The 27,579-nt window shown below is 34.4% G+C and overlaps 5 protein-coding genes across 5 annotated transcripts; 4 read left to right on the top strand and 1 right to left on the bottom strand.

The window, feature by feature from the left end:
• Positions 1-6,713: 6,713 nt before the first annotated feature.
• Positions 6,714-8,405, top strand: LOC110409506 (uncharacterized). Its single transcript, XM_089782413.1, has 2 exons — positions 6,714-6,963; positions 7,650-8,405. The coding sequence occupies exons 1-2, from the start codon at positions 6,838-6,840 to the stop codon at positions 7,908-7,910; spliced, it is 387 nt and encodes a 128-aa protein (XP_089638539.1). The 5' UTR covers positions 6,714-6,837; the 3' UTR covers positions 7,911-8,405.
• A 2,375-nt stretch (positions 8,406-10,780) lies between these two features.
• Positions 10,781-11,075, top strand: LOC149527656 (uncharacterized). Its single transcript, XM_089782502.1, is given in 6 exon segments — positions 10,781-10,817; positions 10,820-10,843; positions 10,846-10,903; positions 10,905-10,979; positions 10,981-11,017; positions 11,019-11,075. Coding segments are annotated over 6 exon segments (288 nt in total).
• A 930-nt stretch (positions 11,076-12,005) lies between these two features.
• On the top strand, positions 12,006-12,969 carry YLMG1-1 (YGGT family protein). The gene has a single exon (XM_021418644.2). The coding sequence runs from the start codon at positions 12,117-12,119 to the stop codon at positions 12,795-12,797; it is 681 nt and encodes a 226-aa protein (XP_021274319.1). The 5' UTR covers positions 12,006-12,116; the 3' UTR covers positions 12,798-12,969.
• Positions 12,970-14,026: 1,057 nt separating this feature from the next.
• Positions 14,027-18,420, bottom strand: LOC110409210 (embryonic stem cell-specific 5-hydroxymethylcytosine-binding protein). The gene is made up of 8 exons (XM_021418482.2): positions 18,162-18,420; positions 17,788-17,947; positions 17,093-17,178; positions 16,368-16,480; positions 16,008-16,073; positions 15,217-15,317; positions 15,033-15,098; positions 14,027-14,708 (listed from the first exon to the last, which is right to left on the bottom strand). The coding sequence occupies exons 1-8, from the start codon at positions 18,254-18,256 to the stop codon at positions 14,313-14,315; spliced, it is 1,083 nt and encodes a 360-aa protein (XP_021274157.1). The 5' UTR covers positions 18,257-18,420; the 3' UTR covers positions 14,027-14,312.
• A 4,805-nt stretch (positions 18,421-23,225) lies between these two features.
• On the top strand, positions 23,226-26,809 carry LOC110409096 (uncharacterized). Its single transcript, XM_021418334.2, has 5 exons — positions 23,226-23,670; positions 23,759-23,919; positions 24,224-24,251; positions 24,430-24,532; positions 26,233-26,809. The coding sequence occupies exons 1-5, from the start codon at positions 23,365-23,367 to the stop codon at positions 26,331-26,333; spliced, it is 699 nt and encodes a 232-aa protein (XP_021274009.1). The 5' UTR covers positions 23,226-23,364; the 3' UTR covers positions 26,334-26,809.
• The last annotated feature ends 770 nt before the right edge of the window (positions 26,810-27,579 follow it).

Genomic DNA, 27,579 nt, shown 5'->3' with positions numbered 1-27,579 from the left:
CCTATGATGTACAGCTCCATTCGTGTGGTTTGCCATTGTGGACATTTTTTGACTTAGAATTTGAGCAGCTTCATTTGAAAATAGCTTTCCAGTTCAGTGAGCTTGACAAAATGATCAATATGTGTCAGCTAGAAGGTTTCACTAGAAATGTTAACGGGTATCTTACAATACGGTGCCTTGTATTACTTGACCCGATTAAATAAGATCAAGTACTTTATAATCAAATTTTGGATATTAAAATTATTATCCATCACAAGTTTGAGCAGGGTTGAGCAATGGTCTTAAAATACTCATTAACCGAACTTGATTATAATTAATAGTTTTTAATATTTTTAGTTTTTTATATATTTTTTGTTTATAAATTCTTTATAATTATTGTAATACTTACTAAAATTTATTACTTGTTCTAAATATAATATTAAATTTTAATTTTTTATAACTTTAATTTATTAATTTTATTTTCATTAATAATATACATAAAAATTAATTTTAAATGTATTTAAATAAAGTATTTAACAGGTATAGGTATTTAACAAGAAGTGTCTAAGATATTCAAGTATAAATTCGAGTAACAATTCAAAATTTTAATCGAGTATTTATAGGTTTGTATACCCCATCAAATAATAGACTTTTAAGTTAGAATACCTCAAAGTATATAGCAAGTATCCTACCTATTTACATCCTTAGGTTTCACGGTTTTTGTTAAAGAATATCACATTTGCTTGTTGCAAAAAACCCTTATATAGATTGAAACAATCACTTATGTACTGAGATATGCAATTTGACAGTTTTATGATTAATCATGGTCACGTCGAATGGTTCTTTTATTTATTTGTTACTTTATTTTGATCGCTGTCCAAAATGTGTTCAAAATCAATAATTTAAAATCACCATTGAGTGGTGAGTTTGAGATGAAGGTTTTGAGGGCTGCTAAAAAATTATTAGATATGGATATATTCATAGAGATTGTAAAGCTTTGCTTATTTAAGAAAATTTTTATTGATCAAAGCGGTTTTTGAACGCTTTGGCATGGATGGGGCTAAATCTGTGAGTACTCCTTTTGGCAACGTACTTTAGGATTTTAACCTAGTCGTCACCATAGTCTAATGTGGAAGAGCAGCAGATGTCTCACACCTTTTACTCAAGTGCAATTGGGAGTATGGTTTTACGCCATGGTTTGCATTCAGGTAGACATTTCACATGTAGTCAATGCAGTGAGCAAGTATGTGTGACTTATTCTGAACACTTGTATGCGGTGAAATGGATCCCAGGTATCTTAGAGATACTGAGGATCTATGTTTGTATGATTAGAGTAACAGTTCTAGTAGTGTCAATGGCTTTCTAGACTCTAATTATGCTGGGGAATTGGATAGGAGGATATCTTTGACATAGAATGCCTTCACCCATTGGGAAGTACTATTGTTAGATAGCTTATAATACGTGGATTTATTGGAATCTCACATTAGAAGTTAATTATTATTTAGATATGTCTATTAAATGTTTAAGGCATAATTCTTAAAATAAATAGATTTTTTAGTGTTTTTCAATAAAAACAACTGTTAAAACACATGTTGATATGATTATAAAAGAGAGATCAAACAAAACATCACTTTTTAATAGAATTTTATAATAGATTTGTTATATTTTGAAGAGTCTTTGTCTGCAAATTCAGATAGTATAAGTAACAACTCTTTAAAAATAATATGTTCCAAGCATGACTCAAGCCTTCTTATTTTCTTATACAATTTTTCTAACAGCTATTAGTTGGAAGGCTATGATACCATCTATTATGGACTTATCTAGGATTGAGGCAAAATATATAGCGACCCCGAAAGGAGCGAAGGAAGCTTTATGGTTAAAAGGTTTGGTGTGTAATTTGGGTTTGCAGCAGAATTCTACTATTTTGTTTTACGATAATTAAAGTCCTATTCATTTAACCAAAAATCAAATATGTATTATGAGCAAACCAAACACATATTGATGTCAGATAGTACTTTGTGTAAGATCATGTTTCGCTTGATGACATTGTGATCAGTAAAGTTTCGCTTGATGACATTGTGATCAGTAAAGTTTCTTGGACTTTACTAAAACCAAACACATTGATGTCAGATATTACTTTGTTTAAGTCTAACATTGTGTCAGATATCATATCTTTGTCAACAAGAGAACATAACCCACTAAATTGCATACTAAAACCAATCAAATGGAGGAGAATCTCGCGGACATGTTAACAGAGAGATTATCCCTGCTTACAAGTTCAAGCATTGCTTGGACTTGGTTGGTATTTGCAATCAGTGAACGCCCTAAGAAGTACTTGTGGCAGACGCAATTCGATTTCGAGAAACTCAATATAAGTTGGCCCGAAGAATTTTAAGACAAAATGGAAATTTGTTGGGTGAAAGACTGAAGATTCAAAGCCAGACCCACGTCCGCTCGCCCCCTTTTCGTTGCTTACCCCTTTGACATTCACTTGATCTTTTTACTTCTACGCATCTTTTGTAAAGACTCAAGTCTAATTATTGGTTTAGTAACTTTTTAGACCTGAATCACGTGACTTTCAAAAGTTTAAGCTTAAGTTACTAGTAATAGTAGACTTGAATTATTATAGAGTTTTTAACAATCACATTCATACCAGACGTGAAATGTTGGGTACCACAATCTCATCCACTCAAATCTTTAATGTCCTCATCAAGGTCACACATCACATACACAGGATCAAGATCTCACTAGAACAATGTGAAAGCTTACATCGAACTGACGCAGGCTCTGATACTATTTATAACGATCCAAGTCTAACCACTTACCCAGTAAAATATCACACCTTTCTTTGCCTATGTTTCTTGTTTATTTTTATCTTGTTTTGGAAGTGCAAAAAAAATTTTAACTATAAAGGTAAAATGTGAGCTTTTGTCATTCGGGTTCTTCACAGCAAAACAAAGGTAGAAAAAGAGTCGAGAGAGTTTAGGTAGTCTGAAGAGCCATTGCTCTCATGTTGAAGGTGTATAGCTATCCAAGTAAGTTTAGATATCAAAACTTGGTGTTTTTTATTTTCATTTTGTTGATTATAATGAAATTTTCTCATCACTAATGTCTATGAAAGTAGAAGTAAGCCCAAATCACGTAAATTTTTATATTTTTTTTATTTTTATATGTTATTTTTGCTGCTTGTTGACTGTATATATTTCCTTAATAAATTTATTTGTTGTCATATTAACATGTTTGATTCAGGTAATTTAACAGTATCTCTTCTTAACATGAAAATCCAAGAATCCAAGAATCCAAGAATCTTTATCCGTTGGATCAAACCAAATATTTTGAAAATTTGGATTTGCTTTAGAATATTTCTAGAACCTGATTTTATCATTGCTATGCATCAGGATTTTATGTAGATATGAATATATATATATATATATATATTAATCTTTATTCTTTAAGGTAGCACCACCCGTGATACGAGGCAAATAAACAATAGGGGTAAATGAGATGAGTGCGAGAGATTGATTGGTTCTGGTATGCGACTTGATGGGTTATGTTCTCCTTGTTGACAAAGATATGGTATTCAGAAGAAAATGTTGTTTTAAATGAATCCAAGATAAAGAAATTATATTTTAGATTGATGATCTAAGATTAGTTATTGATATCTAGCTTTATTAGACAAAATCTTTCCCTCACTTATCTACCAGAATAAATATTGGCTGTAGCTTTAGGCTGATTAATTAATTTATCTAAAGCAGCCCTGGCATGCTGTCCACGCCTTTCCGGCCTTGGGTATAAGCATAGCAGTTGTCCTTGTAGATGACATTTTCCAAGCGCAATCAAATGCACCACAATTGCCGCTAATCCTAGTGCGTCTTTGCTTTCCTTTTATTTCCTTCTGTCTAACCATTGCTCAAGCCTAACTCAAGCAGCTACACATCCCAAAATTACAAGCTCAAGCATGGTTCAAGTACACCTGTCCTATTTTCAAGCTCACTTGAGTATGTTTTGCCATACTCATGCTTACTTAGAACGCAAAATTACATATCATAGAGTCTTTTAGCTTGTTGCTGCCAAACCCTTTCAAGATCAAGAGGTTGACTATCCTTAAGATCAGTAATGAGTTCTTGCTTAAGACCCACAAATCATTTATATATACCAACACAAATTCAAAATTGTACAACCCATACCTTTGATTGTAAGTAATAGATATTGTATAGGAAAAGGTTCGCATATTATAAGGTTTGCAAGCTTCCGAACCTTATTGGTGGTAGAAAAAGCTGATCTAGGCTGGAACCTGGTTTATTTAAGGAACCAGCCCTGCATTATTTGGAACCTAGTTGAGGCTGCTCCAATAGAAAATTTTGGTTATTTTGCTAAAAACAAATTCTCCTGGGCTATTTTATGGACAGCTGAACCAGAAAAAAAAAGGGGCAAGAAGTTAGGCAGGACCAATCACAGTTGTGCCTGCCCAGATTTGTGGACAATGGCCAGTAGGAGGTTACCATCTCAAAACTATGTGTGTCATGCTTAATATTCTAAACACAACTTGATAATTGCTTACAACAATTATCATTGTTTTCAGGGATTTAATAAAGAAATTAAATCACCAAAAAATAGACAGCTGAAGTGTACATATAATGATTCAAAATTGACATGCCTCAAGTGAGGCTTCAGTTGAACAATATATAAAGCAGATACGGAGCAACCGAATCTATGTAAACACAAATATACAAACAGATAATGAGTTTAAAACTGTTGAAAGACGTATTAGATTAAAACTGGGTTTGAAGCAAATGATACATCAAGTTTCTGATGCAAGCTTTAACATTTCACACCAAAAGACAAAAAATAGCAGACAAATTAAACCCACGAATCGCCTGTTTCTCAATTCTAGGATGGTGGTTTCCTGATGAAGGCTAGACTTTTCCACGAGTGAGGATGCTGTGACCTATTGAACCTTGCTAGGAAGCCTTTATTTGTAGCCTGAGTAAGTAAGGCGTAGACTTTTGTAAAGAAATGTCCCATGTCTGATGAGGATGATAAAACTTTTGGTTAAACTGTTGTCACCGAAAGAAATAAAGTCACGTAAATCAAGTTTAACAGAAGATACGCAGATTTTTGCTTGTCTGTTCTGGATTAGAGATTCTCAATTTGAGGCTGACATAACCTAGCACCATCACGACTCCAAAAAGTAGGCATCAGCTATCTCCTTTCTCATTCTGTATATCAAACAATGAACCTTGCTTCTAACTTTTAATAATTGGCATATATATATATATATATATATATTAATTAATGAACTCAAGTTCACGGCATCATTGAAGTGCAACACTTGAAAGCCAGGCCTACTAACATCCTCCAGGAAATTTTTTTAAACACAAACAAATATAAGGTTAATAAGTTTTGATGATAAGGATTCAAATCAGCTTAACCATGTATCAGAATGCAAATCACCAAATGCGAATGCACACAACCGTCCAGAATATATATTGGCTTTAAGTTTTGTAGTCAACTTTCACTTATTTGTAGCCTTTATTCTTGCTTAGTGAGATGCTCATTGCTCTTTTAACTTATCTTCCATACGGAACAAATCTAACCGCAAATGATTAAACAATTAGTCTATATTTTGGAATTAAATTTTCGTTTCACCGAACATTCTGGACACTAGCAACAGTGAGGCAAAATTACTTGTAAAAGGAAAGTGATGAGGCCAAATTATCAAGTTATGAAACACATACTGCAATTGAAGTGTGACCAGTTTGCCAGCTAATAGGTCAAAAAATGTTTTCTTCTAATCAGAATTATAATTAATGTAATAACTATACATATTGGCATGTGGAAACTGCCAAAAAATCAGAAATTTATTCATGGTGTTTAATTAGAAGCCCCCCTTGATTATTTTGTAAAACAAAAACAAACAATTCGCATTAATCCGATCTTTAAAAAAGGGGATAAAAACAATTAATAGCTTATGTGAACTTAATTGGCATCATAATCACCTTGCATTTTTAAGTAAAGTGATTTCCATTATAACTAAAATATAATAAACATTTTTAAGTGCAATTGTCCTGTGGTCAACTGTAAACTCAGTTGTACTTGCCATTCTATTGTGATTCTTTCTCATTTATTCTTAGGTGTAAATGCAAATTAGGAGGTGGAGCTGGCACCCACTCACCCCTGTTGGGATTACATTCTTAAATGCTATGGGATTTTTATGGTATGTTATGTTATTTTTCCTTAATTTTTTGTCTATTCTATTGATTAGGCTAAAGAGAAACGAAAGGAAATAAACTCAATTCTCCAATTCCACCAGGAGATTATTCTTGACCCATGGCCCTGGTCCTGGTGCTGGTGAGCGGCAGAAACCGCCGGTGCCAGGAAGGGACGGAGGGCCAGTTTCGAGCCAAAGCAAACAAGCCAATGAAAGTAACGAAGAAGAACAACAACAACAAAGAACATGTGGTCCCTACAAAGACACGACGGTGCCCAAGGATCGAGGCGAGAATCCATGTGGGATACGAACACGTGGCTTTATGGACTGAAAATAGCGTGTAAGGATGTAGCTGCAGCCTCTCCTTCCCTGCTTAATTAGCCGTATTTGTACGTTGTCCGAGTACAAATGTACCTGTACACCAGCCTATTTACCAAATTAAGAGTACAGACAAGGTAAAGAATTAAATTCAATTACTACTTTCCACAATTGAACATCCCTTTGTTTTCCGGTCTCTCCCCATCCTCCTTTTTATATATGGTTGTCTCTCTATATTTCTCTCTGTCTCTCTTTCTCAATATTCATCAGTCTATCATTTCTCCCGTTAGCATCTTTTCCCTGTCCATCTAGCCAAAGGTACTAGAAAGATGACCGGAGTTCAGGAAGTTGATCAAAGTGTGAGTCTTGATCTTCTCAAGCAGAAAATGGCCAACTTTGCCAAGGAAAGAGACTGGGATCAGTTTCACAGCCCTAGAAATCTCCTTTTGGCCCTGGTATGTGTATCTCTGTATAGTCTATCCCGAGAAAAACATCATGAGGATTACTCTTTCTGTCTATATATTTTTCTCTGGTTTTCCTTATCGTTCTGTTATGGTTTGTAAAGTTCTGTCTCTGGATATTAGGTAGATTCCTGATAACATATCTCTATGATTTCTATGACCCAAGAAAGATGGAAGGTCAGATACTACCAATATATTATTTTTGTTGTTGTACTAATGTCTTCCATTTTCTATGTTGTGGAGGATTGACCAAACAAAATACAGCTTAAACCAGTTGGATTAGAAGAAATATTATTTACTTTATCGTTATCCCGTGCTCCTTAAAACACAAAACTTGGATGCAACTTTGCAAGTGGGCCATTTCTGTTTCCTCCTCATTACTAGTACTTTTCTTGATTTCCAAGTTAGGGTTTTCGCCTTTTAACTTGTCTTGTGAATGTTGTCTTGCACAGGGTCAAACTTGACTAACTGTCTCTGCAAAGTGCAAACAGGCTTCCCCTTTTTTGTTGTGTATACCAGGAAATCATAACCTTTTTCTTGCTCTTACTTTTCCTATCATATTCATAAACCGATAGTAATTAAACATGCTTCAAAAGATTAATGATTCTAGTTCATTGTAACGGCTAAACCTGGTAGAAAGTAACTTTTGTATTTTTGGATATTTGTGATGAATCGTATAGGTGGGTGAAGTAGGAGAACTCTCTGAGATATTTCAGTGGAAAGGAGAGGTCCCAAAAGGATTGCCTGATTGGAAAGAAGAGGAGAAAGTGCACCTTGGGGAAGAGCTTTCCGATGTTCTACTCTACCTTGTCAGGCTCTCTGATATTTGTGGCATTGATCTGGGGAAAGCTGCTCTGCGCAAAGTTGAACTTAATGCTATAAAGTACCCGGCCTCAAAGAACTACACCAACAACAATAATGGCACTGCAGAGACTGGTTGATGCTCATCCAAAAGCTCCCTGAACCAGCCATATGTTACTTTCTTCAGTTTATTTTATATTTTACTCACAGATAGGTGCTGCTTTAGGTGCATGTCGTAGGGTTTTGGATGACTATCAGTAGGTCTCAGCTAGAATAGAGAGCTAAGAGGAGTTTCATTCCATGCGGACAACTATGGGTGGTATGTTTGGCATTTGTTCCTATAGAATCTGTTACTGTTTCAGCAGCTGAATCGGATCCTTCTGACAGATATATGCATATGTACTGAGATATGATAAAAAAAGGTTTGCCTTTCCCAGATCTGCTGTTTGGGGGTTACTGTACTCTTCTTAATCTTATTTCCTATTGTATTTGAGAGTTAGAAGACGGTAGGAAACCAATCATGCCAGTAACCAGGCAGAGTGAATTTTCCTTCTTTTCCCTTTCTTTTATCTAAATTAATCCAAGGGATTTAAGAAAGAATGGAGTGGGTAATTGCCTGCTGACAACTCTTTTTGAGCCCATAAAACTTTACACTCCTTTTGAATGGATGGCCAATATGCCTTTCCGTGGATAGGCTTAGAAGTGTGTTTTAAGTGCCTTTTTCCAAAGGGTTTGAATGAGAGTTACTCACTTTAAACATATGCTTGAAGAGCCTTCTAGTGTTTTCTCAACAGGGGTGAGTCGATATTTGACTATTTGTTGCCTAAGCAAGCCAAAGCCCCCAATGAATGTTTACTAGCAAGTACTCCTTGATGATGAATTGATGATCAATACTATTAACTAAAGATACATGGTGATTCCATGCCATGAAAAGTCGCAGCAATCCTCTACCGGATTTTTTCCGCAAAAGTGCTCAAACTGAATGAATACAAACAAACATGTCACATCAAACAACACTTCTCCACTTTCACGCAAGATCAATTTCTTATTGGGGAATTGGAGAAAACGAAAACGGAGATAAGCTTTATATGATTCTATGTCTACATATTTGCTAGTTGGAAAGCATTTGGTATCCACGCTGTCGTAATATGTGGCTGGGTTTCTCAAGGGTAGGCATCAAGTGAAAGCCATGTCTCTTAAAGGTGTGAAATGGAGGAAAATCTTTTCCTTACGCCCTGTTTAGCAGTACATTTGGAAAAAATGAAAATCCAGAATTATATTACTACCCCATATCCACAAAACAAATTTATAGATTAAGGCAGAATCTATTATGGATATGAGTTGTTGGTCAAGAATCTCCTCTCAGAGAGAGAGAGCTGAGGCAGCACTTGCCAACGTGAAATCTGATACTGTAGTATCAGGCTCCCAGGCCCAGCCCTGCTTAGGAGAGGGCAACGGTCGGTTGGAACCGCCCAACCGACCGCTGTTTTTGCAACCGTCGGTGTGAACCGATTGGCCTTGTCGGCTGATCGGTTCGGTTGTCGGGGAATCCTTCTCCCTCGAACCGATCGAAAAATCGAACTATTCAAGGTGACCCATGGGTTCCGCCCGGCTGCCCCGACAGCAGCAAGCAGCACAGCACTCTAGTACTTCCCCAACCGACCCCCCGAGGCCCCCGACTCGATGTTGACCCTAATTGGCTAATTCTCCTCCCAACCCGCCGACCTAACAAAATCCCCCTCCCAATCTCTCCTGACTCACTGATTCTCCCACCGACCCCCCTCACTAGTCTCAACTCCAGACTACCCCCGGCCCCAGCAGACCTGATTCCCCCCGGGCCCCTCCCACGAGCGATCCGATTCCCCCGGCCCCCTCCCAAGAGTCCCCTCCCACGAGTCCCGATTCCCCTGGCCCCCCTCCCACGAGTCCCAATTCCGCCCCCCCCCCCCCCCACTCAAGTCCATAAATTTCCTCCCCCACACCGACCTGACGAAACCGACTTTATACCATGGCGGTTCGGTCGGTTATATCTCAAAAATTTTTGATCGGTTTTTAGTCAAAACCGACCGAAAACCGACCCGAACCGACCTATGCACACCCCTAGCCCTGCCATCTTCTGTGTGGAGTATCTGTATTATCAAAAGAAAATTAACAAACAGGTCAGGGCCTTGTTTCCTTTTGAATAAATTTTATCAAATCAAATTGTCATTGTTGATCTGTGTCGTAACATGTCTTGTGTATATAAAACTAAGATTTTCACCGCTTGTCCATGAAATTAAATTTCTTGAAAGGTTGAGAATGAAGTAAGTTTGTGTCTTGAGCGTGTTTGGTAATTTCCCAGATGTTCTTATCTTATTTTCTCACGTCAATATGAAAATCTAGTGACAAGAAAATGACCTACGTAGAACTCAACTGTTCAAGGGTCCAGTAAGTGAACAAGTCCGGGTTTCAAATATACAGACAGGCATTGGCAACAGGATCAGATAGTTCGCTGCTGTGGTGATCCATAATCATCTAAAGCCCACTCCCCAAGGAAGAAGCCCAACTAGAAAAAGTGATAAAGTTGCAGTGAATTTACAAACATTAACTGGAAACAGAATGGAGTAAGTGAGAGTACAACAAAAAGGAAACTAAAGAATAAAAACTGTTAGGAGGCCCTTTCCTTCTTTTTCCATGGACAAACGTGTGATGAGGCATAATTGGATTCCTTGGTGATTGATACCTCTCACCAACTAGTTTTCTTTGAACTTATTTGAAGCTAGATGAGGAACCCCCATCTGTTGTAATCATGACTACCACAAGCCTCAAAAGAAAAAGAATAGAATGAAATCCTTCCGGAAGACAATTTTTTATTCAGCCTCTTTGAGCATCAGGCCCTGAGCATCATGATTGTTATAATTGCTGCCATTATGACCTTCATGATTAACAAAACCTCGCTTCATCTTTACAGTCACTATATAAGAATTAAGATGCTAATTGGCTTAAACACTTAGCACAACCATTTTTTAGGATGCTGAAGAGAGGTTCCATGACCATATCAATGTTTCCAATTCAACAGTGCTGGTTGGCTGGTGCAGGGGCGCAGGCGGCTGCGGAGAAGGAGGAGAAGCACCATACGGCTGGGGAATAAGGCTAAGGCGAGGGTTCTGCCTAGGGTCACGTCCAGTTGTTCAATGGGGGGTCATGGTAGGGCCTCTGAGAATGCTGAAGAGTCATCATGGAAATCACGCCCAAGGGAAAGTGGATAACAGGCTTATTATATGTACTTGCCCTTCTTACGCCCTCAATTGTTTCCCTTATGTTGATGTTAATTGGATACTTTCCTTTTCTTCTTTCCTTTGGTTTTAGTTTTCTTTTCTTCTGTTAAGATGTACTTAAGCCTACATAACTCTCTTTATATGATCTCGGTAACAAGTAAATCTAATTGTGCCAATATTGACTAAATTATGGTGCTGAAGATTGAAGATTCTTCCAAATGCTTTACACAGAAACTGAAATTCTTCCTCCCTCTCACTGTTTTGGTTTTGGTCCCCTTTCAAATTTAATGTATGTATGTTGATTGAGCAATTCAGCCTAAAACGATGGTGGAGCTCAAAAGTAGGTTGGATTTTACCTTAAAAGAATTGGGAGCTAGCTGTAGGAAGCTTGCTCATCTCATTACTTGGTTCCAAACTTGGACTTTGTTCCTTTTCCGGTGCCAACCCCTCTTGGCTATAAAAACCTCCAGCTTCAATTGGAAATAATGAGGGTGCAGCGCCAGAATCCAAGTGCTCATCATCTAACAAATTAATTACGCATGCAACTGAGGATATCTGTTAATATTCATTATCATTCATATTTTATCGACGTAATATCACTTTTAATATATCATTTAATGCAAAATGCATAATAATTTGATTTTTCCCTTCCAATGACAGAGTACCTTTTAAAATGGTATTAACCAAGTCACTTAATTTCCCATGGATAAGAAGTAGGAATATTAAACATCTATATCATTTTTTAATTAATCATTTTAATTAATCATTACTAAGTATTCACTGTTCATCACCTAAATGCTTGAAAAAAAGAACTCTGTCCCAACTGGGCTTTATCTCTTTGGGCTGCTATATTAATGGGCTCGTGAGTTTTTGAGTTTTCTGTTTGCCAGTCCGATTATCCAATTAAGAACAACGGAAAACCAAAGCTTCCTAACTCGAGAGTCGACTCAGTATATATGGATAACGTACCTGTCTGGTAGTTCAATCCACTTTTCTCCATCATAACTCCAAACCCTACTCTCTCTGAACGTTTGTTTCCCGAGAAAAAAACAAAACAAAACAAACCAAACAACACAAACATTTGCAAGCATGTCGTTACTCAGCCAGACGCTCCTTCTCCGAGCTTCAGTCTACCTCCCTCCACGAAACCCTATTTCCCCAATCTTCGCCTCCAAAACCAACTCCCTTCCCCTCTCTCTCTCCATTAAACCCGTAAACTCCAACCAAAAACACCCCAAGTTTACCCTTTTAGCTTCCGGCTCTCCTTCCCGAGCAATACCCTGCAGACCACCCCAAATCCCGGCTCAGTCCCGACTCAGCGATTCAACTCGAACCCTCAAAACCCTTTTCTCCATAGCCCTCTCCGCCACCATTATCTTCACCAAGATGGTCCAAAATTTTGCTCTCAAAACAACCTCCCAGAACCCTCACCCTTTTTCCACTGTGGGACCGCTCTTCTTCGCTTCCTTAAAGGACCGCCCAAGTGGATACCTGAACACGCCGTTGACGGTGGTGGCCGCGGGTTTAGCAAAGTGGCTTGATATATACAGTGGGGTTTTGATGGTTAGGGTTTTGCTCAGTTGGTTCCCTAACATCCCTTGGGACAGGCAGCCACTTTCGGCTATTAGGGATCTTTGTGATCCTTATTTGAATCTGTTTAGGAATATAATTCCGCCCATTTTCGCAACCTTGGATGTTAGTCCACTTCTGGCTTTTGCGGTGTTGGGGACTCTCGGGTCGATTCTGAATAACAGCAGAGGAATGCATTGATTGCTTGTGCCGCAAGGAGAGTGAGTAAGAAATGATAATTCAAGGTAGTTTTTAGTGTGAACTTTTGTATTGAATTTATTAAAAAAAATTTTGTTCTTGTTTGTGTTGTGGTATTATTTTGTAGTGCATGAATTTGGTTCAGATATAAAAATCTTGGCTGCTTTATCTGAGATATTAGATGTTACTAATACACTGCTCTGTTTTCTCTGTTGTTTTAATGAATTTATATAGAGGAATGCTATAAAATCCTATCATTGAACTCTAGGATTGTCAGAAGAAAAGTATTTTTGATTTCTGTGATGGAAATGTGGAAATATTTTAAGGTTTTATAGCATATCTGAATTAAAAGCCAATTCCTGATGAAACTAGTGTATAATCTCAAAGTACGTGTAAACCTTGAAAACTAAGTTAACTTGCCTATGGTTTCCATCTATTCCATCCAAAATGAAATGTGATGCACTATGATGTGAATGTCATTAGACCGTGCTAATTTTAGTTTTTACAACAGCTAAATACATTTGGATTCGCACTACTGAAACATGTAATTCTTTAGCTACTGAATTGATCACTGCCCTGCCAAGGAGCTACTGCTGAATACTTTTAGTCCACTGCTATGGGATCTTTTAAAATTGTATCCAATATCAAGGCTGGGAATGCAGTTCTTTGATTTTGTTGAATACTGTTAGGACTTCTCATTGTTGAGCAATCTTAATCTTCTTCTCCTGAAGGAACAATTAGCGTAATTAGTTGGAACCTTCAGCCAGCAGGGTTAAGCATTAGGTTCAGTCAGCAAGGTTAAGCATTAGGTTCAGTCAGCAAGGTTAAGCATTAGGTTGACAATTATATTGAACAATAACTTGCTTTGATGAAAATGAATGTGGATGTGCCGAAGATACTGACAATTTGTAGTAGTTATGTTGTCCGTACAAAACAGAACAGACACTGGAGAATTAAAAGATTAGTAATCCTTTCAAATAGCATGAGGAACTTCGATACCAATCCACCTGGAGACATTCTTGTATTACTTTTGACTGTTTGATCAGCCTAGATGTTATCAACGTGTTGATTATTTTGGGCAGATTACCTGAGTTAATTGTAATCCCAGAAATGAAGATAGAGAGATAAAGAATGTTACCAGTAACGATAAGTTATTTCAGGCAGGATTGTCCCCTGCAAACTGTTCGATGTATAAGATAATTCTCACATGAAAAATCTGAGAAGGAAGTTAGTAAGGTTCTGATTTCTTTTTAAAGGAACTATTCATAATCATATACATGGATCCTAAATCCATACAAGTACAACTGAGTCTCTTCCCACCAAACAAGGTGTTCAAAATGTGCCACCCAAAGAGCTCTAAACTACAATTGCAAAATGCAGACTAGCATTTGCCACAAAATCCTACACGTAGATCCTACCCGGCCTCCAAAATACAACCTGCACTGCCTCTATAAACAGGCAGTTTCCATACGGTGAACCTATTCCTTGACCCATGCAAATGCATTCCAGTGGAACAAACTATTTTTTGCCAAAGTATGCAAATAGCGTTGGTTGCTTACCAGCATCACCCTTGATGTTTCCCTTTTTCCTGGCAGGACCTATTTCAATTTCATCTTTAGCTGGCTTTATATCAGCTGAAAACTCCTCATAGTCCCTCTTTGTTTGGCACTTCCTGACGTCCTCACAAGTTGGGGCAAGAACACTAGATTTTGAATCATTGTCCCCCTTTGAAGCCAAGGATGGAATTTCTTTGTCTTCTGGACTATTCCACTCCTCCTTCAAGTTCTTCAGCAAATTTGTTTTGACAGATTCATCACACAAACTTTTCTCCATGTTCGATTCTTGTTCCTTCTTAACCTCCCTTGTTGAGAAAAACTTTGAAATCAGATTCTTTTCCTGTGTCTTCAATGGTACCTACCAACACAGTTGAAGAAGTGATTATTGGATTCCTTGGAATTAAACCCAAAATGAGGAGTTAACCCCCGAATGCAACTTTGGAAAAATTTTTCACTCAAGTAATTTCTCAGCCAGGCTAAGCAGAACCAGTCAATCAAACAAAGTAAGGAATCACGACATATGCAAAGTTACTGGCTAAACCTTACCTACTGTTGAACATGATCCCTGTGACCAAGGAGATTCAGAAAATTCCCTATATATGGTGTATCTAGACCTAGAATCTGGACTAGCCGAATCTGCTAGAATAAGATACTACATTACATAATATCCTATTTGCCCTACCTCCTTGACACACTCTGGTCCTTCAAAAGACAGCTTACCAATTGCAGAGGTCACTGGATACCAAACCTGAAAGATAAATTTTAGCATCCAAGAAAATCAATTAGAACCTCGTTATCATTCAAGATACGTAAAGGCAGATGTATCCCATTAATTTCTCACATTGATGATAAAGCTCTTATCTTACCAAATCTGAATTTTCATATGGCTTAAGCAGCGTATCAATTTTGGTACCATTTAGCCATGTATCTGTTGATTCCTTGTCACCCAAAATTACAGGCATCCTGTCTACAAAGAAACATTAACTGAATATGTTAGCAATACTTGAAAGAATTTGTAATTCATGGATATTTGTACATCCTGTTTAACTTGTTTACAATGCTGCCTTTGCCCTTCCGAAAGGACTCCAACACTACCTCTTTCGGAATAACTCCCAACACTACCGCTTTCAAAAGGACTCCCAATGGTATCTCTATAGAAAGAAACCCTAACTTTACCTTTTCCAGGACCCCTAACAGTACCTCTTCTGGAAGCAACCTTAATGCTTACTCTTCCACAAGAACCCCCTAATGGTTCCTCTTTCACAAGAACCCCTTTACATTAAGATCTACATTGATGTTTATATATTGGTTTGGAAAAAATTGAGTAAAAGCCAATGATGCTTTGGTTATCAACCAGTTACTCCTTTTCCGCTTTTCTTTTTTCACCTTTATTTGACTTCAAAGTTCACTATGCCACAACCATGTGTCTTAAATTTTATTTGTAAAAGTGGACTGTTGATCTTGTTCAAATGAAACAAAGCCTGTAACCATCAGGCTTTAGGAACATTATTATATTCTGAAACAAACAAACAAAACCAACAAACTAAGGGTTTTCTCATTACAAGGAGTTGGCACATGGATCAGAATGCACTATTGTGCTCTTTTTAGGCCCATATCATTAGTAAGCACAACACAAATTCAAAGAAGCATGACTTACCATGCAGCCACAGAAAAGCTGATGAGGAGGCAGTTGTAAGTATAGTGAAGGTGTAAAGTTTCTCACCTGCAAGAACAAATACACCACTGTAATCGACCTAAATGAATAATAATAAAAGAAAAAATTATCACAGCTTGTATCCTAGAAGAAGAGGTATCTTATGTCATCAAAGAATAAATTTTGACCCAAAGAAAATCTAAATGTGGTACAACACAAATATAAATAATTGTCTGAAGTGAATGAATAAAGCAGAGGACCAATAAAATTATTACCAAGTTAAACAAATGGGGGGAGAAAAATCAGGTACTGAAAGCAAACGGCCTAAAATTAATTCCAAGGACATTTAAAAGAGCACTTCACCTTCTGAATTCTCCCAACAGTCATAAAGAGCAGCAAACACTAGAGGCCTACCATCTTTGAAATGAATGTAGTAAGGCTGCTTTTTCGAGCCATCTTTCTTCCACTCATAGAATCTGAATATACAAACAATGCTTGTGGAGATAAATGACACAATCAAATGGTAAGCACTTCTAGTAAGGAAAACTAGACAAATATGAGGGCAGAGACTTCTACAAAATGATGACAAAAAACAGCACAAATCAAACTTCAATAAGGCACAAACAGTCTGCCAAAAAAAAGGACACAACCAGCAACAGGATAAAGTCAACCTGGAAGGTCCAATTTCCTATTGAAATAAGTTTTGATTTATATCGTCTTACAAGAGGCAAAAATTCAAATTAAACTAAGCTATTCTCAGCCTAGAAAACAACCACCCGAACCAATTAATAAGATTTCTAACAAGGTTAGTGAACCTGCAGTTTGCTCTTATCCATAAGCCAACAGAAGACATAAAAAGAAACAGACATGCAATGCTTCAAGATAGGGTCATGATTCTCGATTTGAGTGTGGGTGCACTCCACAGAAATATTGCTTCAATACTGGTTGCAATAGTAGGCTTCAGCTATAGCATCTTCATAAACAAATCAGAGGGCTTTGAAATTTGATTTCATAAAGCATAAGAATAAGTGCAGAGAGCCAGAGAGAACATGTGATTTTTAGTAAATAGATCAATGTACCATCCATACCCTTCAACTGCTACTAGGCACCGGCTTTTAGGGAGTAGACGCCGAAAAGAAGCCTTTTCACATACTGACTCAGACCGAGCATTGAACTGTGAATTTGTAATCCATGTTACGTCAAATAGTTTTACAACATTGGATATTCATAGTCTCCTTGAAATGCATATACAGAAGGTATATAAATGCAGATTTTAAATTTAAGCTACAAAAAATTAGGAACCATGATGGGATTTTACAAGCAAAATGAAGTAAGAAGCTACAGTAATAACTCTATAATGTAAAAAAGCAACTAAAGATTTTGCTAACATGCCTCTAAGGCTTTGTTTGGTTTACTTTTGTTACTTGTTTTAACTATTTGTTATTTACTTCTTCAAAGTTACTAAAATGTAAAAGCAAAACCTACAAATCAAAATCATATTTGATTAAAAATGAATAAATTGCTAAAATAAAGCATTGCTTTCAAAACATAATTGTTTCATTTTCATATCAAAGAAAATCAAGTATTTTGTCATTTCTAAAAGTGCAATTTTAAATTTAATTCCTCGGATATATTATTTGCTAGTATTAAATAGAAATGCATTATTTGTTTTTACTTTTGTGTGTAAAAGTAAATAGCAAAATCAAAAACAACAAAGCCAAACAAAGAATAAATAACATGAATGCTGCCAACAGATTCAAAACGGAATTAATCAGAAGATTACCATCTTGTAAAAGTCAGGCTTATCGGTTTTCTTAGTAAAACTAGGAATTAATCCCCATTTCATGCAGTGAAGAACGACTCCTCCATCGCCATTAGATCCATCGTCCCGTCGAACAACCGGGAAATTCATTCCCGGGCCAACGTTATACGATGGACGGTACCTATATGGTTTTAAAATTAAAATCAAAATCCAAAATCAGCAAAAATAAATAAATAAATATATTACACCCGAACATTTGGCCCATGTACTATCCCTGCCTAAGAGTAAGGTTTAAATCCCCTCTCCAAATATAAAAAAAATAAAAATAAAAATAAATAAATACATGCACGAGAAGTAGGGAGGATAAAAGAAAAAGTCGAACAGCTTAATTTTACCGGTCCATGTGAACATGGCGGACGGGGCCGTCGTTGCGATGGGAAGCTCTGGGGATGTCATCGGCGCGAAGAGTACAACGGGCTCTCCCGCACATTTTTTTTGCTTCCAACCGGTTTTTACTTTAGCGATTTTTGTCAACTGAATAAGTAGGAATATATTTTTAGGGGCGGGAAGCAAGTGCCAGTGTGCTTTTTTATTTTTTTTACTTCCAATGACAAACTTTGTGAGAACCGCTGGATTTCCTGGTGCCTGGAGATCGGCGGTTCTTGTCTAATCAAACTCCCGAATATTTTCACTCCAAAAACAAAAAAAGAAATGCCGGGTATTTTTTTCTAATTCTACTAAGTTCAGACATGTGGATTTGCTGACGTGTCCTCATCATTGTGATTTCTTCTTTTCTTTTTCATGGTAAAGTTGTCATTGCTGTTGGAATTCGATTTCATTTTCAAGTAAAAAAAAATAAAAAATTAAAAATATAATATTATAACAATTAAAAAATTAAATTTTGATAAAAAATAATTAAATTTTATAAATTAATATTTATATTTTTATATATTTTTTAAATAAATTATAAATATTCATAATTTTAAAAATTACATACTTTACTCTAAATATCATAATTAAAAATCAATTAAATATAAAAAAAACTTATGTTAAAACAAGTAACTCGAAAATGGAACAAATCAATACGAAATCATATAGTCGAAATCTTTAATTTTTCACTTTTAAGATTTGTTAAATCTTCAACCACTCAAATATTTAACTTTTAATAATAATTCATATAATGATTAAATAAGACTTTATCAAAAAGTAAGATTTTTACTTGTGCTAACAAGTTTTGTTTCTAAAATAAAAAAATCAAAAATTTTGAATCTTTTTTCTATAAGATAAAGAAAATTACTTTTCTGTTTTTATTTTTATGAAACGACTAAAGGTTTAGAATTTTAGTTGACTAACAGAACATATTTATTAAGCCAAACTAAATTGTAATCTTAGATACAACAGTTATTTTTTTATTTAATTAAATCATTGTGAATTTAGGTGACGTTTGATATGAGAGAAGTGAGAGCACATTACCTGTAATGTGTCCAATTAAATTATATTGCAGTGGTCTGTTGCAAAACAAACACTGCAATGTAAGTTACAATGCAATTACATTACAGTCAAATGATGTAATGTGATTGCAATCTAAAACCAATGCAATCACATTACATTGCACTATGCAATATTCTTAAAAACATTTTTACCCTTCAACTTTATTACATTATTAAAAATATTTTATAATGTTATAATTAAAATAAAAATTATTAAAACAAAATATATAATATAAGAATCAAAAATTAAAATAAAATAAAATATAAAAAACTAAAATTTATATAATATAGGTAAAATAAATTAAACTAAAATATATAATATAAAAAATTATATTAAAGAAATGAAAATAAAATATATAAGATTATAATAATAAATAAAAATAAAATATATGACATTAAAAATATATTTAAGAGATGATATTATATAAAAATTAATAATAAAAAATATAAATATATTAAATTTATATTTTAATAATTAAGGGTAATTTTAAAAATTAACATTACATTCTTACCAAAATACTTGTAAACCAAACGCTGCAATATTATCTTCTCTGCATTTTAATCATTATTTTGCTTGTATACCAAACACTGTAATGTTATTTTCCATGCAATAACATTGCTTGCAATCACATTACCTGTAATCACATTGCATTGTAAAGTACTAAACGCCACCTTAATTAATTTTTTCATTATATTTTGGTTTGTTTTAATTATGTCCAACTTAATTAATTATTCTTATTTAATCTCAATCATGTCACTTAATATGAGTGATCTATTAGACTTTTAACATATTGACAATAAATATAAATCATAATCAAATATCAATTTGATAATTGATTTATATTGGTAAATAATATGCAGCATCTACCAATACATTATTATCACTCAAATGTTAAAGAATCAATTAAAGAATTTGATAAAACCCTTCAGTGATAAACTTCTCAGTGTAATACGATCATTTCATCAAATATCTCAGATATGTCATAAAGCATATTTTGTGTCTACTTATGATATGTTATACTAGTTCTCATAATTCATTACTAACCATATAAATTTAAGAAACTAATTTTCTTTAAATTCATTATGTTTTAACTAAAAACTTTATAGAAGTTATTCAAAAATTGAGAATAAGTGAGATACATCTCTTCATATCACTTGGGGTTATGAATTCTCTCTTAACCACTCATTCATCTAGTGTAATATGTGAGTTTATTTGGCATGCTTTTTTAGAGCTTGTTTGGCTTAATGTTTTTTTTAGTTTAAAAGCTATTATAAAGCTCTTATAAAAAATAATAATTTTATAATTAAGTTAAAGTTGTTTGGTAAGCTATTTGGTAAAATAAATTATATAATTTTTAATTTTGGTTAAAATTACTATAAAATGTATTTATATCATCTTTAATCACTTAATAAATTAAAGCGAAACAAATCAGTTTCAAGTTTATATACGATTTCAGATGTTAAAATTAAACAAATTTATAAAGCAACGAAACAACTCTCAAATTTATATAGTAGTAATAGTATTAGATTTTTATTGATCTAGCAAGCAATCAGACCATAATGCTTCAATTCCCCAATAAATAAGAAAAAAGAAAAAACGATGTATTTGACATTAAAATCTTTTGGTGAAGAAAAGAGAAAACCTTTAAATAATATCTGAATGTAATTTTGAATTTTTAGTTTTTCTTTCCCATAATCTTTGTAAGAATAAAAAAATCTTAGATTTTACTTGTTGGGTTTTTTGTTTTTTTTTTGGGATGATTTTTTTAACCCTTAAAAGATAGAGTATTTTAAAAAATAACATTTTTCTTAATTTTAATTATTTTTAGCTAAGAGAAAAAAATTTTAAACAAAATTGCCCTTAATGAACCTCTTCATGTACGAGTGCTTTCAAATTTTCTCTCCCACCATTCGTCTGCTTTGCTCCCCATTTTTCTATGCTCTCCATTTTTCTCCCTCGTCATCTAACATTCTCTAATTTTACCACCATCATTATCTCTCTATCTATCTCTCGTCATCTTATCATATGATTAAAGAGCATAATATGGAAGGTAACAACATATTCTTGAGTTTATTGGTTTATATTCACAAAACTCTTTCTCTGTCTATCTCTCGTCATCTCATTGTCGAACTACAGATCAAAAAACATGGCAGGGTGAGCAACAACAGATTCTTGAGTTTATGAGTGTTAAGTTTTTTTAGTGATTCAAGTTTGGTAGAACATGTCTTAGCGTATAACAAAGTGATTCATGTTTTAGCATATGACATTAGTAATAAGAATGAAGCTTTGCTGTGTAATATATGGTGCTGAAGCTTTAACCTTAACATGTAACATCTAGTGTTGAAGCTTTGATTTTGGCATGTAACACTTAGTGCTGAATTTTTTGTATGATTATATGGAATGTAACAAATTAAGTAACCTAAAAGATAATTATCCAAATTTGAAGATGTTGAATAATATCTTTTCATCCAAATCTATTTCATCCCAACCATTTTACCCTCACAATAATATTGACGTTGAATAATTTTTCAATACATTTTCCTTTTTATGTCAAATTCTTTTTTGATCTTAAATTTTATCTCTATCATGAAAATGTTTAACTCCAAAAATTTATATCATATTGCAATACAAAAATAGAAACCAAATTACATTTAAAAAATGTTGTTATTGTACATTAGGTTCAAAAAAATATTATTACAGTTGAAAAAAAAATGGTTACATGCTTTAACTCCAAGAGTTTATGTTGTATTGAAATACAAATAAGTTACATGTTTAAAAATGTTTAAAATATAGTATTGTTATACGTCATATTCAAAAAAATTAAACAACACCAAAATTTCAACATGAAATTTACATGCTAAGACCAAGGCTTTAGCATCATATGTTACATACCAAAGTCAAAACTTCACCATCGGATGTTACATGCCAAAGCTTATTTTTCCTTACTAATGTTACATACTAAGGTATAAATCACTTTGTTACATACTAAGACATGTTTTACCAAACTTGAATCATTAAAAAAAACTTAACACCCATAAACCCAAGAACTCGTTATTGTTTACCATACTGTACTTTTTGATTTGTAGATCGATGGTTTAATGGTGAGAGATAGACACAGAGAAGGTTTTGTGAATGTAAACCAATAAATCTAAAAATATATTATTACTTTCCATGTCATATTTTTTTATCATAGACGAGATAACAAAAGATAGACAGAGAGAAGAGAGAGGTTGATTGAGAGAATGGATATTTCTTGAAAAATTAACGTATTTTTAAAAGAAGAAAAAAGAAAGCTCTTATCTAGAGCTTTTTTTTAAACTATTTTTTTAAATTTTATTTTTTAAAAAAGGTTATTTTTGTAAGAGCTTTTCAAAAATCTTATTTGACCTAATTTATACTTTTAAAAAACAAATAAATTGAAAAAAAAAACAAATCAAACATGCACTTAATTTCATGCTTTTTACTTTATAATCTTTATTTTTTTTGTTATTTTGCCATTATCTTCAGTGCTCATCCACCCTATCATTTATTTTCAATTACGATTCAATTGTTCATCAATCAAAGTGTGTATTTTGTATAACTTAAAACCTTGGATCTTTATTTGGTTCTCGTAGCCAACAGTCGGATAAGTTATTTGCCCATATTTGGTGTTAAGATAAAAAAGTATATATAAATTTGATTACCAATCCTAGCATTATAGAGGGGGTGTTTTTCTAGTGCGAGTGAATTTTCATATTTTTAAACTATGAAAACCTAATTAATTTAATAACAAGTAAAATGGTTAAAATAAAAAAAATTAAATGCAAAGTGGAATGAAAACTCTCATAATATTTTATCCATTATACTTTTAAATTTTAACTATTTTCTTGACATTTTCATATCTTATATAAGTTATAACTTATTAGTTATACCGACGAAGAAATAGTTTCATTTTTTATTTTTTTTCTTTTAAAACTACTACTAGCCTATGATATTTCTCAATATTAAAATTATGTGAGGAAAAAAAAAAAAAGAGAAGGAAGGAAGGGGGTTGCCAGAGCCGGTACCAGTCTAGAAGAGCTAACATCGCGAAGACAGCCGCAGAATATCTATTATCCCAGGAGACCCATGCTCTCCCTCCCAAAGCGACTCCATACTCTAACCCAATGCCTCCGTTCCACCACCCACCAACTCCGCTTCGCTAGAACCGACGGCGCTTCCTCCAAGCGGCGGTCCAAGGCCACAGGATTCGCCTTCAAGAAAACGGAAGATAAATCCGAGTGGTGGATCGTGGACGGCGAGATGCACGAGATTGGTGATCACGTTCCCCCGCGTGAGCGCTTCGTCATCCCCAGAGATAACATCCCAAACAAGCGTCGAAAGCAGCTCAGGGAACAGTTCATGCGCCGCACTCGCCTCGTTATTAAGGAATCGGTTAGCACTAATAATAACAATTCTTATTATGCATAATAAACTGAAAAAAATGCAGCAAATAATATTTATTTTTTTGGTGTTACTGAAGGAGCATGAGCCATGGTGCAAAAGGTACATGGAATTGTACAATGAACTTAGAGAGAACTGGGAGAGGTTGTTTTGGGATGAGGGTTACTCAAAAAAAATTGCTAAAGATCATGCGAATTACGAGTCCGCCGAGGATGACGATCAAGATTTTAATCCTTACAGGTTTCTCCTTGCTGGTTTCTTCATTATGCTGTGTTTATTAATCATGAAAAAGAAGATACTTAGACAAATCATTAGAGTAGTTTCATTGGCATTGTAAATGTAGGATTTCTTGGTTAAGGATTATTCATTTGGTGTCACAAGTTATGACCAAAATGAACACCAATAAAGAGCCTCACCAAATCTTGTAGGTTTTATGTTTAGTAATTCTTATTTTTCTTTTCATCGCCTGTTCAGCATTAATTTGTCTGACTAAAGATACCAATTAGAAATGGCTAATCATATACCCTTTTGCTTTGTTTTATAGGAGCAGGCGCCGTGCTGATCTAATGAAGGTATAACTTTTTTCATATCTTGATAGAATGACTAGTTGGTGGCATAACTTAGGAAATAAAACTCAATCTCAAGAAATCTTGGCCATCCCATGTTGCGTATTGGAAATTTCTCTTTTTATTTCTTTTTTGTAATATCTTCCTGATTGATACGACTGTGCATTATGTAATCTGACTGCAGGACCAAGGCTTTGGGAGGAATAGTCAATGTGATACCTTGGAGAAGGTTAATCAAATTCGGGATAAGTTTGAATATGACAGAGAGAAAAGGATGAGAGAGAAAGGTATGCTCGATTCTTTCAAGATAATTTCATTTTATACAAAAAAAAAAAATTCTATTTTCTGCTCTTGCTTCTATTGGATAGATCTAGAGGTGGCAAGAGCTGAATTGACCCAATCAACATGCCCAGTCTATGTGAAGGAACCTGAATTTAATAGAGAAGGGAATTACCTGAAAATCTGGCCCTGACCTGAAACATGAAATGGTTTGAACCCCAATCAGATGATTGTATGCTAGTAGAGTAAAATGCAGCAAACATTGATCCAAACACAAAAGACCTATCTTACCATCTACAACCCAACTTGAATTGACTTAAAAGCTAGCAACAAAAACCTGACCCTGACCAGAAACTACTTACCCAATTACCACCTCTAAATAGATCCCTTGGTCCCAATTTTCAGAAAGGCATCCATGTTGGTTGAAGAAAGCAACTAAATATATATTCAATAGTTATTTGAGCTATTTTGTATCTTGGCTTGTTAATGAGGTCGCTAAAGCTTAGCCCAAGTTCTTAACTAGCTAAATGAACTAAGCTTGAGTATCTCATAACTTAGCTCTGGTAGGCTTGGAAATGTATTTGTTTTCATTTCACTTAAAAACAAGTTTAATTTTGGGTCCTTGACTTCCTTGGCATTTTAAAGAAACTATCATGCTAACGAGGTGTTTGGGAATCGTTCATTTGTTAAATGTGAATTTGTGTTGCCAATATGCTGATATACAGCTGATAAGCTTTATGTTTTTAGATTTTGAAATTTTAACTGATCAAAAGTGAATCCCCCTTTTCCCCTAAAACTACTTGCCAGTGCTGAGTCTCTTTAGCAAATGTTTGAAAGAGACTGGTTGAAGCATTGTACTTAGCTGAGCTGAGTGTGAACTCTTCCTATAATGATGCCAACATTGAATGGTCAAATGGTCAACCTGTTTTAAACTGATAATTCTTGGCTTTTGCAATCTATGGTTTCTCAATTCAATTTTATATGTCAACCTGATATTTGAAATTTTTACTTCATTAAATTTACCACACTCTGCAAAGTTTTACCCCTCTCCTGCTCTATAAGCTTTTGGAGATAAGCTCTTTCACAGGAGTTTTTAGGCCTGTCAAGGTCAAGGTTTGGACTGCTGTGACTCTTAACTGATAAAAATGCATTAAACTCTTTGCCAGTTGTTTGATATAGAGTGATATGCTTAAGCTAAATTTCTTGCTATGACTGCACATTACTGATCATGATGATGGGAAGGCCTTTCATCAATATGCACTGCCATCCAGCTAATAAATTGCACAATGTGATTTACAAATATTTTCACTTACTGTGTGAAATTATATCTTTAATATGCTGAAATTTTGGATCCTTTTATTGTATTTTCTGCAACGTTAGAACGCTTAGCCATACATTACAAGGTTGTCATAGAAAAGTTGATGTCATTACTGCCTAAACCAGAGCCTATAATATCCATGAAATTCACATATGCACTGAACTCATCTGTAACATTGCAGAAGCTTAACTTCCAGAAATGGTTAAAGAGAATAATAAATTTTCAAAGCATGTCAATGTAAAATGCTTGAGAATTTCATTTATGCATGACATGCAAATATTATCTGAGATGGATTGTTTTCTGCCTACTTTTCTCTTTTTTTAATAGCTAAAAATATGTGAAAGGATTATGGTACCTTTTGTCGAGTCCTGATGTACGTGGATTTTGCAGCATTTGCACCAATGAATGGAGGAACATCCTTGAACAGCTATGATACAAACTCCAGGAACCGGCCATTTGACACTCAGAGATACTTTTCTGATAATGACTAACAGTATTATGAAATAAATAGAAACATAGGAACTAACACGAGAACATTTTAAGCATTTATGCCCCAGTTACCATTGTTGTCAACAATGTTATGGTGCTACAAATCCTGGCTATCCTCTGAGTAGTCCTTGCCTGGCAAACGAGGATGTGAACGGTTTCAAATGCATTTATATAGGAAGGTAAGCTATATGGATGTTAGCTCAGAATTTTGCATGAGATTTTCTCCTTGGAAAAATTCTACATGTGATGTAGTTCTTTTCATTCAATGGGCTGAAATCTCACCTTTACGATGCTGAGATGATCCACCAGAAAGACTGTAAATCGAGTGCCAAATTGAGACATCGATTTGATTATGTATTGCAATATGTATTTGAAGAAGCTTGATTCCAACAAACGGGCAGGGTCAGTATGTCTAGATCTCACTTTCCCCTGTTTTTGTAATCTTATTTTAGCTATTACTGTTGATTCATCAAGCAAATGTTCATCCCAGGAGGAAGAGAGGTGAAAAGGAAAGGATATGGGAGGCAATCATTGAATTGATTTTACTTTTTATGACTTTGAATTCGTAACCAGCTAATCATGCAATTACAAATAACAGGGCTATACAAGGGTTTTAGTCACTTGGGGTAAACTGGTTTAGTTATCCCATGTACCAAAAAGTGAAAACAAAGCAAAGGAAAAAAAAAATTGATGTTGACTAAGTATTTGGGAATTGACCCATTTATCATTTTCAAGACAAATGAGTTTTACATATGACAAATGCAGCCGGTAGAATATTCATTAATTGGTTTTACAAATAAGAATTACAGTGGGTAGCATATTCCTTAATTTTGAAATATTCAAATTTGAATTCTATTAAAATTTTAATTATTTATATCTTAATCATGATAACGGGTAAGCTATTCGTTAATCTTAAATCCAAATTTGATTAATATTCAATTGCTCATACTATATTCAAATTTGTTTTTAAAAAAAATCAGTATATAATAGTCAAACTTGAGCATTAATAATATAAAAAAAATATGAAATTTATCAAATTTTATGTATATTATTAATATAAATAAAATTTAACTCATAAAAAATAAATTACAATTTAAAAACATCGATAAAACAATTAATAAAATTTTAGTATAAATTTTAAATTTTAATATTTAAAATTATTATTTGTAATTGCATTTGGTTTGGATAAAAGATATTTTATGATTATTAGTTGAACTTTGTTGGAAATGACGATAGCTAGTAGTATTA

This window comes from Theobroma umbraticum, unplaced genomic scaffold (genome assembly GCF_002168275.2).
Source record: "Theobroma umbraticum cultivar Fairchild unplaced genomic scaffold, ASM216827v3 scaffold_44.0, whole genome shotgun sequence".
Classification (NCBI taxonomy): domain Eukaryota; kingdom Viridiplantae; phylum Streptophyta; class Magnoliopsida; order Malvales; family Malvaceae; genus Theobroma; species Theobroma umbraticum.
Note: the sequence above shows the minus strand (reverse complement) of the source record. Positions and strands in the feature narration are given on the sequence as shown.